Source organism: Phascolarctos cinereus, unplaced genomic scaffold, assembly GCF_003287225.1.
Source record: "Phascolarctos cinereus isolate Bilbo 61053 unplaced genomic scaffold, phaCin_HiC Scaffold_1;HRSCAF=81, whole genome shotgun sequence".
NCBI lineage: Eukaryota > Metazoa > Chordata > Mammalia > Diprotodontia > Phascolarctidae > Phascolarctos > Phascolarctos cinereus.
The window spans coordinates 133,099,608-133,119,054 of record NW_027555514.1 but is presented as its reverse complement, the minus strand read 5'-3'; the positions used below and the strand labels follow the sequence as shown (position 1 = coordinate 133,119,054).

General features: G+C 36.2%; 1 protein-coding gene across 1 annotated transcript in view; it reads right to left on the bottom strand.

Moving 5' to 3' along the window:
- The window catches only part of PPP1R3A (protein phosphatase 1 regulatory subunit 3A), a 60,072-nt gene extending 41,824 nt beyond the window's left edge, over positions 1–18,248 (bottom strand). Inside the window, 1 exon segment of the mRNA XM_078147713.1 lies at positions 17,455–18,248. Within this exon segment, the coding sequence (XP_078003839.1) occupies positions 17,455–18,248 (794 nt within the window).
- Between the last annotated feature and the right edge of the window lie 1,199 nt (positions 18,249–19,447).

Sequence of the window (19,447 nt, the reverse complement as noted above, 5' to 3'; positions counted from 1 at the left end):
AGTCTTCTTGCATCTACCAGGGAGTCACATCTACACCTCTGAATATGCAGCACACAACACCACAGAGTTGTCTCGCAAGAAACCACCACAGGCTTGAGGGGGCAAGAAATGGAATTACATGTAGAACGGGGTGGTGGGATGGGGACAGATTAGGTGGCCTCTCAGATCCCTTCTAGGCTTAAATTTGTGATACTATAATTCTAGCTACTTGAGGAAAGTTCAAAGTTGAGATAAGATATAGCCTTCACAGTACTGGCAGTCTAGAATAGGGATAAGACACACAGATAATCATAACATACAACATTACATGATAAATGCATTAGAAAGTTGCAAGACAAAGTACATGGGTCATTCAAGGAGACAGGTCATCACTAACAGGGGACATTAGAGAGGAGCATCTAAGTTGGTTTTAAAAGGATGTGTTGGAATAAAACAACCAAAAAAGAGGAAGGAGATACAACATAGTGATAGAACTGATGGTGCAGGGTATGTTCAGAGAGCAGAGAAAATTCCAGTTTGGCTGGAACATAGAGTACATGATGAAGAGTAACATGAGATAAGTTTGGAAAGGAAAGGTTATATCAGATTATGGAGGGCCTTGAATGCCAAAGAAATAAGTGGGCATGGTAGCCACTAAAATTTTTCGATCAGAATATTTATATAACCAGATAGATATAGATATAGATATAGTTATAGATACACATAAGAAAATACTCGCTTTTGACAGCCAGCATGAAGGATGGATTGGAGACACTGGAGGCAGGAAGACTTATATAGTCAAGTGGTAATGAAGACCTTTATTATGGTTGTGGCTATGGAAATAGAGAGAAGGGAAAACATGAGATGTCACAGTGTGTAATAAAAAGGTCTCACCCAGTAACTGACTATGAAGGGACATAGAGAAGAAATAGTCAAAGATAACATAAAGGTTGCAAATATGGAAAACAAGACAAATAGTGGTGCCAGAGACAGCAACCACATGGAGGAAAGTTAATATACTTAGTTTAGGACATGGTGAGTTTGAGAATGATAAAGGAATACCTATTTGGAGATAGGTTATACTTCATTGGGCATGCAGGCCTAGAGCCATCAGAAAAGAGATCAGACCTGGAGATAGACAGATTTTGGAATCTTAAGCGTAGAGGTAGTTGCTGAAACCTTAGGAATGAATGAGTTAGCGAGGGGAAAAAATCTTCACTTTGGAGAATGCTCATTAAGAGGCTGGGCAACTAGTTGGTACAGTGAATAGAGAGCTGGGCCAGGAGTCAGCAAGACCCATCTTCCTGAGTTCAAATTCATCCTCAGACACTTACCAGTTGAGTGACCTTGGGCAAGTCAGTTAACACTGTTTTCCTTAATTTCCTCATCTGTAAAACGAGCTGGAGAAGGAAATGGCAAACCACTATAGTATCTTTGCCAAGAAACCTTAAATGAGTTTTTCACATGCCCACAATGAGTTGGGCATGACTGAAAACCAACTGAACAGCAATATAGTAAGAGGTCAGGAAAAGGATGGAGGAGCCACTGAAGCAGAGACAAATACAATTAATTTGTCTATTTGATCTCTTGTTGGTTCTGGGTATTTTCACACCAAGCTTCCACCATGATCCTTTCATATTCAAGAACTGAAGAGGAAATTGAGGCTCAGAGATGTTGAATTGATTGCTAGTAGCATACAACTAATAAGCATTAGAGCTTAAATTCAAATCCAGGACTATCCTAACTCCAAATTTAGTGACCATAACCCTATTTAACACTTCAAGCACTTCAAATTTTTTGTGTCCAGGACAAAACTAATGCTCTGTGAGGAGGTAAATGACACTCTAAGCATCAATATCCAGCATTCTCATTTGTAAAATGATGGGCTTTGATTTGATGATTTCTAGATCTATATCTATGATCCTATGTAAAGATGGCAGTGATTAAGAAAATATTAATCATCACTTGAATTAATGATAGATGTTTCATCTCTGTAACAGTTTGGTTGTGGTCATTAAAATATATATTTTCATGCTTATTAAAAAAAAACAGTCCAGCAACCAACTTACAGACCTACTCTGAAAAGAGCCAAAATTGCAGTGGGAAGGTATAAGCCAAAAGTATCTAGCAATAAATTCTTTCTTATTACAGTTTTCACAGAGGAATAAAAACAAACCATTAAAATATAATGATTCCCAAAGTTTAATTAAAAAGAGTATAGTTCTGGGAAAATAGTCCCTCGATGGGGCTTGGGAATGCTATGAAGTTATATTATGAATTCTTATTAGACATAGTGTCTCATTAGCAGTGAGAATCTATACTACAGGAAAATAAAATAGAGTAACTTTTCTCTCCCTTCTATAGACCAAAAAGTTGGCCTGGAGAAGAGAAATTCCTGATATAATAGTTTATATCTTTTGTTATGAAGTAATGGCACTAGACCTAGGCATAGGAAATCATACCCTCTTCTCTGAGAAAAGTTGTATAATTGTATAATCTAGCCATAGCAACTATGTTAAAAATTTGTTGGGAATGTTGGTATAATAGAGTATACAATTTATTCAATTGGTACATCTATTGTTAATTCCATCTCTATGTGTATTCCTTCCACCAAGGCAGACTGCAATTTCTTTATGCCTTATTCTCTGAAATTTTTGTGTATATTTCCTCAGAACTCTTCAATTAAAGAATCAATCTATGGCAGTGTGGACCTCCATCTTGTTCTTTTTCTGTCAATGGACTATACACGTCCCACTCAAGCTTTCATTTTTACTGCATAACTGGTCTAATCATTTTCCGGTCCTATATGTCTTTGAGAAGGTCTTTTATTTCATTTGTCAAACACTAAAGCTGTCTTTTGTAAAATATTGTAGCGTCATTATGCCTACCATGGAAGAAAGAGGGGAGTAAAATTATATCAATTTCTACTTGTCTAGGATACTTAAGCTCTTTGGTCAAATTTCACAAATACAAAGCAAACAAGGATCAGGATAGTTTAGTGCATTAATTATGCAATTGGACCTAGACATCTAAGAGAAAATTTCTTAATTTTTAATTAAGATTAATTAAATCTCATTTATTAATCAAAAGAAAGCTACTTTATTTAATTAATGTGCTGTCTTTCCAGCATGTTTTGAATACTGGTCCATGGTTAGGGGAGAGAATAAGCTGACCTCTCAGGATCCATTTTTGTCTGATCATTCTATTCTCTTGCACTTCTTTGACTTGTGTAGTAAGGGGTGGGGGGTAATTCCCGTCTTTTTGTTCTAATGCATTGTACTATCCAAAGAGGTGACTAATCCTGACTCATTTGCCCCTTAAGTGAAGGGATATTCGGACAGTGTGTGATATCTTGCTTCAAAAAGGGAGTCATGAATTGATTCTATGGATGATTGTGTTCAAAGAGAAAAGAGAATTGTGTACAGATTTCACATTACTCATCCCTTTAGTGGATAGAGAACTGGACCTGGATTCAGAAAGCCCTGACCTCTCCCCCTGCCTCTGACATTCTTAGCTACATGACTATGAGCAAGCTCCTTGACTTATTTAAGCTTCAGTCATCTTGTCTGTGAAATGAGGTTAGTAATACTTAGAGTAGTCTATGTAAATGTCTTCTTTAACTCTTTAACTTTAACTCTTACAATGCTCTCCGTAAATCTCTTCTTTAACTCATCCCATTCTAAACCATATTATTATTATCTGGGTAATTGTTATATTGATAGAATATAAACTCCTTGAGATCATAAAGTGCATCATTTTTTATTCCTCTCCAGTTGCCTCTGAGGTCCTCATAGTCGTCACTTCATAAATATGATTAAATAAAATTACAAATGAGGAAATTGGACCTCAGAAGAATGAAGTGACATGACTAAGTTCACATAATTAATATGCATCAGAGCGAGGATTTGAATCTAAGTCTCCTGATTCCAGATTTACCGCTTCTTTCATTGTACTACAGATGACGGATCTTTAGCTCAGCTCAAATCTGCTCCCCTAAAAGGCTAGACTACAGGAAAATAAAATACAATAACTTTTCTTTCCCTTCTACAGACTAAAAAGTTGGTCTGGAGAAGAGAAATTCCCAATATAATAAGAGGTCCTCAAGCTGAGCCAGACTTGTAAATGAAGTTTGCTTTCTAAGAAAAGGGAGAAGTATAGCATTCTAGATTCCAGAATTACCACTCACAGCTAGGTGGCATGGTAGATAGAGCAACAGGCCTGGAGTAAGGAAATCCTGAGTTCAAATCTGACCTCTAGCTTTTTGACCCTGTGCAAGTTACCCCATTAGCCTCAGTTTCATCATCTATAAAATGAGCTGGAAAAAGAAATGGCAAACCATTTCTTTGTCAAGAAAACCCTAAAAGAGGTCTTGAAGAGTAGGACAGCATAGCTGCAGTTAAATTATATGTAACCACATCTCGGGTCAAATATGACTGAAAACAACTAAATAACAATGACAATATTTGCTGCCAGCCTAGTAATTCTATCTTCCAAGTGAGGTTCCATAGTTTAAGAATGGAGAGAAGAACGTGACAAGCTTCAAAAGGAATTTAGTCAAGATGTCTCAAAGTTTAGCAAATGGGATATGCAAGGATGACTCTTAGGCACGGTGTTTTATCTAAATGATTGGCATGTAGGTCATGTGGTTGAGTGGGTGGAGGATTCTCTAACACAGGAAAATAGATATCCTTCAGGAAGACAGCATAATTATCAGCAAGCATCCAAGTATAAAGATGATGATCCTGTATTCTCCATCTCCAGTGACAGCCAAAGAGTAAACGAATTTAAGTTACAAGAGGAATTAGACATTAAGAGTCAGGAAGATATAATGTCTTCATAGAAGCTGTTATCAAATCTAGAACAAATTCTGAAGGATTTCGGCCCTCCCAAGGATTTGAAAAGGACACAAAAAATCTTTTCATATGATTTCAACAATAATTCTGCTTGATTCCAAAGATGTGGTTCAATGGCCCCTTAAAAGCCAGCAATATAATTCAATGCAAATTTCTTAGAAATTATGAAGCACTTTATTAATATCAATAATAATGATTATTGCTTTATTTAAACCAGAAAACATAATCTTAGGGAATTACAGTGGATATTAAATCAAAAGCATGATTATTTTCCCTATGCCAGAACATGAGGAAAAAAATTCTGTACATCCAACTTTCAAATCCCTTGAAGCTGAATTAATTAAGTTAATTAATTGAATTTATTAATGAAATTAAAGCGACAAATATTTGTAGCAATTTATTTATAGATTTTTTCCAAAGGGAATATAACAAGTGGTCTTGAGACTAGGAGGAGGATTTAAGGCCTAATTCTGACAAGTACTGGCTGTATGATTCTGAGTAAGTCACTTAACATCTCAGTGCTTCAGGCACTTTCAGAGAAAGTGCCAACTTGCATTATTGGAGGGAATTCCTTACCCAAGGATTCCTGTTATCAATAAAATCACAAGTGTGGTCCTTACTACTAGACCTAATCTTCAGAAGATCACTGGAAAGCATATTGAGTTGGAAAGGTCTTTAAAGGTCACCTACAACCTGCTCCTCTTATCAATCAGAAAACTAAGTCCCAAGGGCAAAATGATTTGTGCAAGGTCACATAGTAAGCTGACTTGGAATCTGAACCTAATAATGACTACAACTATGGTACTCTTCCCCCTACAACACAATGAAATGAGTGAAATGTAGACATTTCACCTATTTTCAATTTTGATAACTTACTTATTATGATGCCAAGATATAGATAAGAAATGCTCTGAGAGGGCTCCACTGGGTCAGGATGCCAACAAAAATTTTGTAGCAATACAAATCTGCTTTTTCTTTAAACTTCAGGGTCAAAAGGTTATTTTTGAATCGTGGCCAGATTTATCATCAGAAAAAAAATCACCCAGGATGTTATTAGAATAAAATCTACTAATGAAATGAGTCCCACATAACTCTCAGGCACAGTGTTTCATTATTGTGGATGCATGCCATGTAGATCATTGAGGGTAGAGGGAAGAAGGAGGTCCTTTAGTTCATTAGTATTAGTGAAAATTTGAAAAAAGATCAAAGTATCACAGCCACAGCTACACAGATGCCAGTTACAGCACTTTTATTGTTAGAATTCTATTTCTATTTATTGTGATTTGAACAGTCCTGATGTGCCATGCAGACAGATCATTTCCAGAATCACCTGGAGGGGGGAAGGTGGGAAGAGTGTGTTAAAATTCCCTATGACAGGTTTGTTTAATGTACAATTGGTCTCTGTCACTAAACAATGGGGTGTAAAAGTCCAATTTAGCAATTTATTTCTATTTGTCATAAAATCTTTAAGCAGCAGGATGGCATGATTAAGGCTTTAAAACTGGTTATTACTTATATAATAGATAATAACACTACTATGTCTGTTAAACAGGGTGATTCTTTTAGAGTGGCAGCAAAGAAATCGAAAATGGTAGGGCTTAGAGAGCTCTGTCCTGAGGATTTTTTTTTCTTCATATAGTCATTGAACAAAGAAGACTGAAAAAATTACCAGAATGTGACAGCATTTATATAGAACAATATAAGCTTTTAAAAAACTGAGTTTGTTTTCTACATCTAAATTCAACAAGAGGCAGTGTTACATAGTGGATAGAATACTAGAGTCTTCTTCCTGGGTTCAAATCCCACTTCTGAAACTGAGAAGTCTGGCAACCTCACAGGAACCATTTACTAAGACTAATTTTACAATGTTTTCATTGAGTGAGTTCTCACTGTGGGCACCCCCTACGCTGCTGAAATCACAGCTCCTTTACCCTAAAGTCAATTATAAATTCAATCCAGCAAAAGTGTAACTGCAATCAAATTATATGTAGCCACATCTCAAGTATCCATGTAAAATGAAATTGAATCTGATCAATTGACATCCACAAGGAACCTAGAAACCTCAACTTGGTGTTGCCAGCAATCAAACAAGGCACCAAACGGGAGGGTGCAAAATAATGAAAGACATGGGCCAGGCGGATCAGTAAAGACTGACCCAGTTTGTTCATCCGAGGGTACAGGATATGTAGAAAAAATCTAGCCTAACTTCAAAGAGTCCTCCTCGTGAGACACTCCCCAAAACATCTGCTGAGGACATGACAACATACATTTCCTCATTATCAGGGTTCCTAGATTGGGTTGTATTTTCCAAGGTTTTCCCAGGCACCTTGGTGCCACCTGCATAGAGGAATAGTATGTAAATCTAAGGTTCAAAGAGTAAGAAGGAATGTCTCAGAAAACCTCCCTTGCAGGGGGAGATTTGGAGAGCCCTGCTTTCTAAATAATTGAGCCCTGTGGGTTAAGACTTGGCAAGAGTCAAACTCTGTCCTGGATCTTAAACCCAATTCAGACTCTTTAGAGCTGGCCCTCAACACTTGGGACTTCTTTATTTTTCCATTTTTATTTCACCAGCATTGTTCATTAATAAGGAGCCAAATAGTTGCAGAGAATGGGACAACATGCACTGGGAAATGAAGTTCCTTATTGGGAGCTCTGTACATTACTGAAATTAGTGGTCTAGTCCCTATCCCAATCCCCATATCTTCCTTTTAATTTTACCTCTCCTCCAGATGAGCAACTAAGGAGAAAAAAAAAAGGTAGTAGAAGGCACAAAGTAGAAAATCTAGAATCTTAAATGAACTACAATGTAAATAATCAGAGGGCTCAAAAAAAAAAATTCCCACACAGTGACACTATCTAAATTTTTGTACTGTTGAGATAAGGTCACTGCTTCATCTTGTCCCCTTTCTTATCCTGAATATCTATTGACTTCAAATCACCATCCTACCTTCCTGAAGGAAGATTAGTTTGCAATCTTCCTCTTAACTCCAAAACCCTGCCATCACTTTTGGTGACCTCACATTAGGCATAATCTCACTTCCCTCTTATACTTTAATAGAGTGTATTTAAAAGAATTAAAAGATGGGAAAAATCATATCCAACAGCCTGTCACTCTTAAAGGGAAATTGGTCCAAGAGGGATGAGAGGGGTTCAAGAATAAAAATTCTGGCAGAACAGAAGCAGATGATTCCAATAGGGAAGAAAAGGCAGTGATATCTAAAGAGAACAATGAAGATGCTAGGAAGTTCATTAATGAATTCAGATTTTTAAGTGATATGTAGAAGAAGGCAGATAAACTCAGGATGAATTGAAAGGATGTGAGGTCTTGTGAATCAGTGAAAAGAGGCCTAAAGCCCAGCACGAATTTATGTTTGCAATTCATAAATGCTAAAGAAAACAAAAAGGTCTTTTGTTGTTATCCATTCTTTAAAGCTCTGTTGCAAAAAAAGAGGAGGATTTCAATGGATAAGACTTCCTACTTGAGATGAATGGAGAAGAAATAAATGATTACTGAGGAAAAAAGGGATTCTATAACTTCTATTTTATGCCTGTTTTTTCCTATCCAAGGAAAATAATCTCTAGACTGAGGATGATTAAACAAAAATGTTTCATGGGTAAGACTAGATGTTCTTTAAGTTTTCTTCTAGCTCTAATTTCTATGAACCCATTATTCCATGAATTGTGGTCCTCCCCTCAGTGAAATGGTACAAGATCACTTAGCTGCTTGAAATGAATTTAAATCCCCTGACTCAGATGAACTACATCCCAGGGCTAATGAATGTAATTGCTGAACACATAAAAAGGACATTTAAAAAAATATTTGGGATATCTAAAATATATATGCAACTAATAAGTATATAAGATCAAAAGCCATTTCCCAATGCATACATGGTCAAAGGATATAAGCAAAAAGTTCTCAAAAGAAGAATGTACACTATTAACTATCATATGAAAGAATGTTCCAAATCACTAATAATAAATGCAAATCATCACAGCTGTGAGCTTTTACTTTACAGCCAGAGAAGTCCCACTGATGACAAAAGATGAGAATAGCCAACATTGGAGTGTTATAGAAATACAAGGACATTAATGTATTATTGGTAGAGTTGTTGACTGGTACCACCATTCAGGAAAGCAATTTGAAATTATATATTCCCTTTGGTCCAAGGATCCCACTGCTAGACATATACCCAAGGAAATCATTAACAAAAAGAAACTTTCCATATATACATAAACATTATGATCAAATAAGAGATAGTATTATAGGGTGTAAAATGGATAATTCTGATTATATCAAATTAAAAAGTTTTTTTCATAAAACCAATGAAGCCAAGATTAGAGGGAAAGCAAGAAACTTTGGAGGGAAAGATGGGATTTACAGCAAGTTTCTCTAATAAAGGCCTCATTTCTCACATATATGAAGAACTGAGCCAAATTTATAAGAATATGAGTCATTCCCCAATGAATAAATGGTCTCAGAATATGAACAGGCAGTTTTCAGAAGATATCAAAGCTATCTGGAGTCATATAAAAATGCTCTAAATCACTATTGGTTAGAGAAATGCACATTAAAATAACTCTGAGGTACCACCTCATACCTATCAGATTGGCTAACATGGCAGAAAAGGGAAGCAACAAATGTTGAAAAGATATGGAAAAATGGGACACATGCACTGTTGGTGGAGTTGTGAACTGATCTACCCATTATGGAGAGCAATTTGAAGCTATCCCTTCTCAGAATAATGTTTTTAAATGTAGAAAATAAAACATGTGTGTGTGTGTGTGTGTAATTATAAAGGAAACAGATTCTATTAAAAATAATTACCAAAAAAAATTTTTAAACCATAAACCTCAAGTTAAGAACCCCTCCTCTAGAATGAGGGGTCCCACTTTACTTTTCCTAAAACAGACCACATTCAAAAAATTTTGTCCAATTTTCTGTGCCACATTCTCAGAGACATGTTAGCATTGTTGATAATCTATTAAGTCTCCAGATCATAGTAAGTAGGATGGTAAAGTAACTCAAAACCTTGTAATGAGAATCTCCAATATCATTTAATCTGAACAAGACAAGACTTCAGTAGAACATAATAGTTATATTCAGATATTTAAGGGATTGTCATAGGGAAGAGATTTGTTCTCTTTAACTCCAAAGGCCAGAACTAGGCTCATTGGGTGGAAATTATATGAGGAACCACGTTAGCTCAAAATAAGGAAAAATTCTTAACAATTAGAGCTGTCCCAAAATAGGACAGACTGCCTTGGAGGATAGTGAATTCCCCATAGCTGGATGCAAACAGAGGCAGGTATTGATTTAGATGGGATTCATACTTAGGGTAAGAATTATTCTAGATAATTTGTGAGGATCTGAAAAGGCACCTCTGTTTTCATATATGTGTGTGTATACATACACATGTATGTATAAATATGTTAATATATATATAAGTATATGTGTTTACATGCATGCATGTGTATGCCTGTGCAAATATATGTGTATATGTGTATATAAATGTGTGTATTTGTGTGTGTATGTATGTATACTACTAGCTGATTGATATTCCACCATTAAAGTTTCAGTCATTAATGGAAAAGCATTGTCCACTATTAACATTAGCACTTTATTGGTCATTAACTCCTTAATATACGTTAGCTTATTAGCTTCTGCCACGTGGCAAATAGCTGAAAATAGGTTTGATAGAGGAGTGTAGGGGGATGGGTTATGGGGAAGAACAGGTTTGATTGGGATTCCAAAGCAGGCTTCATGAAGACAATAGGTTCTTGGGGATGGGAGCAGGAAGGGAAAAGGCAGCATAGAAAGGAGGCAGAAAAATGCCAAAAACGTACTTCTTCATGAATTTGCTTACTTCTCTGCTTGGAATGCTCCTGATCCAAGATCACAAGTCAGTTTCATAGGCTCTAGGGAGTATGATCCCAGAAATGACTTTAGTTTTTAGATCACAGAATGACAGAGTTTAGTTAATGGTTGCTAGAAGCTCAGGAAGTAGAATGGGGAGCTGTTCTTGGCTCTCCTCTCCCTCTAAGGTTTGTAATCAACTTTAAGAGAATACCAATGTTTATAGATCTGGAGTGGACCTTCTGTGAACAGAAATGGGGCACTCGTGGGTCCCTATCAAAATAGAGACTCGGGGGCAGCCTCCTCAGCGCCACAGGTGGGTCCATCCCTTGTGTGCCAGCTGGTGGCTCCCGAGTGAGACACGTTCTCTGCAACCTCGTTTTCTGTTCTACTGCCTAATGTGGCTTTCAGGTGTAATTTTCAGAGTTGCATTGAGAAGAAATCTAGGTTCCTCATCCTACCTCTTATATTTACTAACTGTTGGACATGAACTAATCATTTAAACACTGTCACTGTCAGTTTCTACACAAATAAAATGGGAATAATAATACCTGTAGCACTTGATCACAGGACTTAAGGTATCAAATGAGGAAAATGTATGTAAAACACTTTGTAAACCTTTTAATGCTATGTAAATATTAGCTATCATCATCATCATCATCATCATTATCATCTTGTTCTCATGCAGTATTCAGTCAAAAACAGTCCTGGGACAAGGACCTCCTTGATGAACCAAGCAAAATTGTGACACTATTCACTTATATTTAATGTCTTATAGACTATTACAAATGTGGGTAAAATAATTGTTTTTTGTAACTGAGAAAGTGTCAAGATGTAAGTTCATCCTATGCAGACTCTCCAAAAACATCCTGCATACAACCCCAATAGCAGAAAGGCCAATTGGGATTAGTAGGATCTCATCCTCTTTCCACATGCTTCTGATCTCCTCTGCTGGGTCTCTATATTTTGAAAACCTTCTCTTACATGTATCTTGGAGATTCTGAGTTTTTGGCATGGAAATATCTAGCAAAGATATTATCCTTAAATTTCTGTGGAGTATTATTACTTGCCTGGAATGCTCTGCCCCTTATCTCTGCTTCTTAGTTTCCCTGGCTTCAGCAAAAACTCAGATCAAATCCCAGCCTCTGCAAGACGTCACCCCTCCCCCACCCAGTTACTAGTGTCTCCCCCTCTAAGATCACCTTCACATACTCTAAATCCTTACGTATTGTCTCCCATTAGAATTTAATCTCGTTAAGAACATTCTCATGGAGAATTGTTTTCTGCCCCTCCCCCCTTTTTTTGTATCCACAGAACTTAGCACAGTGCTGGGAATATAGTAAAAGCTTGACAAATGCTTGCTGATGGTCTGATGGAATTATTCTTGCCTTTAAATAGATCCTCCGACCAGGATAGTCTGATCCCAAAGTGAATGAATCCTTGAGTCTACCTATCTACACCTCCTTGGATAGGAATCTCATCAATAGGAATCTCAGAGTATTTAGAAACCCCCAGTCACTAAATCCAGTCAATAATTAGAATATACTGCTTGACCATGTGCTTTTGCTTCCATTTTCCAGTTTCATTGTGATTTTACCACTCCACATAGGAAAACTATAGTTTTTATGTTATGTTAGATTTTTTTTTCTTTTTATCATTGGTTTTGCTTGTTTCTCTCCCTTGCTTTGCAGGTTCATGCTGAACATTATCTTTGACATCTGTATCACTCAAGGATTTCTTTACTTCTCTCTGCCCATGCTATCACACCCTACTGAGTATTCATACTACATTATTTCTCTACTTTGAAAATTTCTAGATTTGGTTCACTTAAGAAAAAAAAACATATTGTGGCTGAACTTGAACAAGCAAGCTTTTGGCACTTAACTGAAGTGATGTCCTGTCCTAGACTACCCTCCAAGTCCGAATCCACTGATAACAATGCATTCCATGACACCTGCCTTGACTAAAAGAAAATGTAACACACATATTTCTTCTAAATTTATTTATTTTATGTCTGTAACAGATTCCTTCATTTCCGTTGTAAATCAGCAAGGCCAACCTTGAAATAGGTGAAGTTTTCTTTGGCGTTTTCTCTTTTCCTCTATGCCTCTTTGTGGCTCCAATTTCCCCCAAGCAACTAAGCCATGTTTCATTTTCAATGGGCTTTGTTCTCAATTATCTACCATATTTGGAAATGCTGTGATGAATTAAATTCTTTACTGTGGCTTTACTCATAATTGCTTCAGGTGTTACTCTTCTCAGGCATATTTGCATTTTAATAGAGGGCTCTTAAAGAATGAAAAGTCCTTCAAGGCTCAAAAGGAATGTAGCTTTAATTGGAGACACTATAGGCATTGTGGAAAGTAGTAGGTGACATATTTGAATCAGAGTAGAGTCTTTTGGGGTGTTTTCATCCATCATATGGGTAATATTACACTTAACCTGTTTTTAAAGATCATAGGATCAGAAACCCAAAGCTGGAAGTAACCTCAGCAATAATCTAATTCAGTCTGTTGATTTTATAGACTGGAATTGAGGTATAATGAGTTTGAGTCACTTGCACAAGGATGAGTATCAGAGACAGGACTTGAACCTAGGTCCTCTGAATCCAAAGCTAATTCTCTTTTCACTATACCACAATGCCTCCTCCAGATTGTCATATATGTTCGTATACATTTTATTTACATCTGAATTCATAACATCATCTAAGTCTGTTTGACTCATTCATACAGCACAGCCACATCTATGAAGGTATTCAGTTGGCTCATGCCATATATGTCAGTTATCGGTTAGCATTTATTAAGCACTTACTATGTGTCAGATTCTCTTCTAAGTTCTGGAGATACAAAGAAAGGCAAAAAAAATTTCAATTTAATTTCAATGCAATTAAATATCCTTGAATAATTACCTATAGCATGCCTAGGATTTAATAACTGCATTTTCCTGTCCTTTTGCATTTTTTAGTCAATCTAAAGTAGATGGACAGCAGAAATAAAATATGCTCTAAAAAATAGAGACCATCCATGCCAAAGTGGAGATGTGCAAGTGTTGGCCTGAGAAAATCTACATTACATTTGTAGTTTCATGTACAGTCATCTTTTTTTTCTACTGTGTTATGGAAATGTTTGTTTAATTTCATAAATTAAAAATAAAATTAAATTTAAAAAAAGCAATATAGTGCATAAGGGAGTGACTGGAATGACAGAGACTCTTCTCAGTGTGATGTCCCAGTTCCCTATATAGTTGCAAGTAGAGATTATTGACACTTTCATTAGGTGCAAGCTGAGAGACCCCAAAAGGAAATAACTTTGGTTTAAAAAGAATTGATGTTCCTTTTAGAATCCAAAAAAGATATTACTGCCTGTGGCAGGGCCCCCTCATTTTGATTTTAACTACTATTTCTAGACTAGAGTATTCATTATTTGCCTCCATGCATACATGTATGCAGAAAGAAAATCTCACATGTTTTTTTTCTCCTCTAGAAAGAACTGACCAATGAATTGATCTCTTTAGGTGTTATGTAAATATATCACTTATTTACTTTGGTCTGGATCCATAATTTCATCAGTGTGGAGAATTCCCAGTGTGGAAATTGACTCCACAGACACACATCAGTAACTCATCTGGAACATATAGCTGTGCAGAGTTGCCTTGGGCATTAAGAGTTTAAGTGACATAGAAAAGTGTGTAAGAGGGGCAGCTAGATGGTACAGTGGATAGAGCCCTAAACCTGGAGTCAGGAGGATCTGAATTTAAATTCAGCCTCAGATACTTACTAGCTGTGTGACCCTGGGCAAGTTACTTAACCCTGATTGCCTAAAAAAAAAAAAAGCATACAACAGAGGGAAAACTTGAACTCAGATCTTCCTGACTCCTAGACCAGCACTCTGTCTACAATGCCAGACTGCCTTTCATAGTACAACTGTAAAGTCACATTCACTAATACTACAACCATGTGTCAAAAACAATAATTCATTTGATCAAAGAAGTCTAAGCTCATCCTTATTTTAGGAAACTCTATTATGTTTTGTGATATCACACTAATAAGGTAAAAGGACTTTATTTTTTCCTGACAAAGCCCCTTGCAATGGAAAGCAACTGTAATATTCATTTTGAAATTTGATAGTACTCTCTTGTGTGAGTTTTAGGAATATTTGAAACCCATTGCATATAAATTATATTATGGAAAAGCTGTATAAATATTCTATTATGGCACATGCTGTTCTAAGGATCTGTCAGGATTTCCTTTATACACTCCATTTTGAGTGGTATATAAATCAGATGTAAAAATTCATGTTGGACTGAAACTCAGCACAGAAAGCCTCCTCCAGAGGCAAATGCTTTTTTCAAAATGTGGTTTGAATTATATTGGTCATTTTTAAGTTATAGAAGTGCAGAAAATGTATTTGTGGGTTTGAGAGGAAGGGCTTTTTTTCCCATTTTTATAACTCATTAGGAAACTTTACAGGCCTTCAGACCATTTTGTGGTTTAGGATTCAGGTTTTTCCCTAAAGTGATATTAGGACTTGAATGGTATCTGCTATAATTCAATGATGGCTCTTCTGAAAAATTTCTCTTGCTCTCTTTCTCTCTCTCTCTCTCTCAACATGCATGTATATATGGCTGAATGTTTATGTATATGTACATATTCATGTGTGTGTTATGTGTATGTATATATGTATGTGTATGCATGTATTTTTATCCTAGGCATGCTCATTCATTCCTTAGGCAAAATTTCAATTAGTAGCATTACTTTATAGTTTTCTTCATTGAGAAAAATAGAAATAGGTTAAATCTGACATGCCTTTTCTTTGTTTTTGGCATCAAGTCAAGTTTGTTAAGATAGGGAACTTTCTATCTGTACCAGATTACAGCGTATAATGCATATACTTTCAAAACCACATTTTAATCTTACATAATAATCCACTTGGTAAAATGGTACTGTTTTTAGCCCTCAGAACTGTTTCCAAAGTCCTGTTTTTCTGAAAATTAGAAAGTTGTGAGATGCTAAACAGATATCAATTAATGAGGATCTCATTAAGTGTCTCAAATATATGCAGTTATAATGCCGAAGATATGTATTATAAATTTTTAATAATGATATTGTCGATGTTTTAAGAATTCCATAAACAAAAATTTCTTAAGTGGGTGGGTAATCAAATCTTATGGCAAATAGACAATCATCTTAGCATACATAGATGTTATAACTCTACTTTTATATATTTACAGGGAACTTTACAATGCAGATTTGAGGGAACTTTATTCAGACTTAACACAGCTGAGTACAGAGCACAAGCCCTAACAAACTTAAGGGAGAAAACACTAATACTTCACTGTTGCAACTATTTTAAAATAATAGACCATTAATTTTAAAAAATTACTAACAATGTATTATATGTATATAGCACTTTCTGTTTTTCAGTGTGTCACTTACATTATGTGAACAGATCTTCAAAAACTGGAAAACTAGATGACAGAGAGGTTGTGATTCGTCACTGTTAACACAATTTTAGTGATAGAGCTGAAACTAGAGCCTGGATTTTTTTTAACCAAGTACAATGCTTTTTCCATAGCACAATTTTCAGCATGGTTTGAAGGCACTCTCTTCTCCCCTCTGCCAGTCCCCCATTAGGAACTGGCAGAATGGACAACCCCAGAAAACAATCAGACTAGTGATTTATGGAACAATAGTTTTATTTTTTATGTGGGGGCTTTTCTAGCTGGAGCTGAGGAGTAGCAGCAGTAAACTAACCTTTCCTTTAAAAAGATGATCTGGTAGCCTGGTACCATGAGAATTTAATTCATTTATGGTATGGAGGTAATAAAAACCAAACATTCTTTATTAAAATTGTAAATGGGTTTTCAAGTTTACCAAAACTGTTAACAGTTCCCAAACACAAGCCAGTATATCTAAATTGCTTAGCTCTTGTTTACAATTTCTTTAAGGATGTAATTACCATGACAACTTATTGCACTTTAGTATGTAAGTACTATAATGACTTGCTTGATCACAGTCAAAATTCTTAAATACTTCTACTCATCACCTCATTGTGTCTTTATCACTTTATTATTGTAATCTTAGCTCTCACAGTATGACTAATCAGGGACATCACTCAAAAGTTCCTTATAAATGAACTAAAAAAAGTCAGAAAATTTGTCAGTTTCAAGTATTATAAGCTATATTATAAAATCAAGGAGGTAATAATAGAATATTTTTCCAGTTAGGAAACCAAGTAGTATTCACTTTTTGAAGCAGTCTTTTTTCATTCATTTAAGCTTCAGAGTACACTTTTAGGCACATTGACTGTAAATCAACGGACTTATAACTTCATACATCATTTTTACGTGTGAAGGAGTTAAGCTTTGTATTAGAGAGCAGAGGGGAGCACCTATAATTTCCCACTGTACATTGAATTAGTCACTGGTGGCACTGTGAGATGTGAAGGGATTAAAAATATTTGGTGCTCTCTCTTGCTTTAGACTACTTCAAAAAACTGCATCAATTAACAAACAGTGCACATGCTCAACTTCCTGCCCATCCTCTATCATACACCTACATACTTTTCCTTATGATTTAGAAGAAGTATACTGTATTAAGTAATAAGACTGTTTAAATAAAATGAATGTTATTAAAGTCAAGTACGGTTTTAAATACATATCATGCAGTATAGTGTAAAGTACAATGACTGTTTCTTTTAACAAGTGAAATATGTATGACATGAAATATTCAAGCTTCTCAAGACTAAAAACTATAAGATGTAACCTCACCTTGATTTTACCTTTAAGCAGCCTCTTAGCTGTCTGTTAGTTATTACTTCCCGTGATTTTTCAGGCTCTTCCTCCCTTTCCTTCTTTTGACAGACCAACGTATAGTTTCCGCCATTATTGTTTGACCAAAATGTGCCAATAGAGGTTTCGTAGCGTATACAAAATTCAATCCTAGTGCCATCTTTTTGATAAGGAGGAACCAGTGAAATATTAAAGGAGAATTGATCAGTTTCCCCATCACAAGAATTAGGGATATACTCGGCTAAAATGTCATAATGTGACTGCCAGTTATCTAAGGACATTCTAACATATACTAACTTCTCAAAAGAAACATTCAAAACTCGGATAATGCCCTTCATAGTTGTAGCCCCAGTTAGGAACTCCATCGACTCCAGGATTGCCTTCTGAACCTGCAACTCCTGCATCAGCACTTCTTTTGAGGAAGGCAAATCAAACAGTGGAGATAAAATATATTCCTCTGTGTGGAAAACGTCATCCCTTAAGTCAAAATGTGATGATGCTCCTGGTAACTCCCAACAGTCAAATTCTTTAACAGATACAAGATTGAATCCAAAGGTATCAGCAAATGAAACTCTTCGTGAACCTGAAGAAGGATTATCCACGTATGGATAATCTGATTCAGAAGAATCAGAGCCTCGTCGCCTTGGGAGAGGGGAGAAGTGGGGCTTGAAGGCATCTTTAATTTCTTCATCTTCAGAAAGGGAATTAGACAAACTAGGAACTTCTAAAAAGTTATCCTTGTTAATCTGTACAGTTTCTTCAGAAGGCTCCATTGGGTTCTCTGATATAAACCAAGGGAGAACTGGACAACTAGTAGCAACTGATATTTGAGATACTGAGATTTAAAACAAGGATAATGTTACAGTTGACATTGCAGAAGGGAGTCAGACCTAAATATAGAAGCACTGGCATGTAAACTATGCTGGCCAGCTTTCCGAAGGCCTTTAATTTGATCACATCAATGTTACTCTGTCCAGGGTAAGCTTCACATTTAATCCTCACTTTAAAAAATTATGTATTCATCTATGAGTGAACCCCCCAAGTGGCATTTTGAAATCTGAATCTGCTTTGTCAGAAGCTTGAAAATGTGTCATTTGAACCAATTTCCATTAGAGATGAAGCTTTTCATGTTTGTTGATGTTTAGTTTTGTTCCTTACTATACTCATTCGTGTCTTGGATGAAATCAGTGCACCTTTTTGGCATACATAGGGGCCAGATGATCCCCTTCCTCTGCTACACCCCGTTGTAAATTAGGCACCAATCTGAACCAATTCAATAAGCCTTTATTAAATTGCTGTTATGTGCAAGGCACTGGGGCTACAAACACATTTTTTAAAAAGTCATAGGATGATCCATTTAGAGCTGAATGGAACTCCAAAGTCACCTCATCCAAACACTTCATTTTATAGATATGGAAACTGAGGCCCTGGGATGTAGAGAGATTTTCCCAAGGTCACACAGGGAGTAAGCATCAGAGGTGGTACTTGAACACCAAGTCCCCATGCTCTGTCCACTGTACCAAGACTGTTCTTTCTAAGAGCTTCTATTTTACTGAGAGAATGCATTAAGCAAACAAGTAAGAACGTACATGAGGAGTGAAAGGAAATTAACAAGGAAGAGAGTCAGAAAAGGCTTTCCACATTTGGAAGTTACTATTAAGTCTTTTGGGGTACATACATAGGTATTATTAGTTACTAAGTGCCGCTATAGTTTCCAGATGACCTACCTTGTGCCTGGGGAGAATCTGCTTGAACCTGTTACTTTTTTTTGTTTTTGAAATTATTTAGTTTCTTTTAATTAATCTGTAGGAAAATGCACAAAAATGCCATAAACTACTAGGCTTCAACATATTAAAGAGGTTCATTCGTACGATGAACTTGACCCTGAAAGGGATCAAGTACACAGCTGATTTCTGATTGCACAGCCATCTTGCCAGTCACCCAGTCGTCCTCAATCCTTCATTCTCCATTC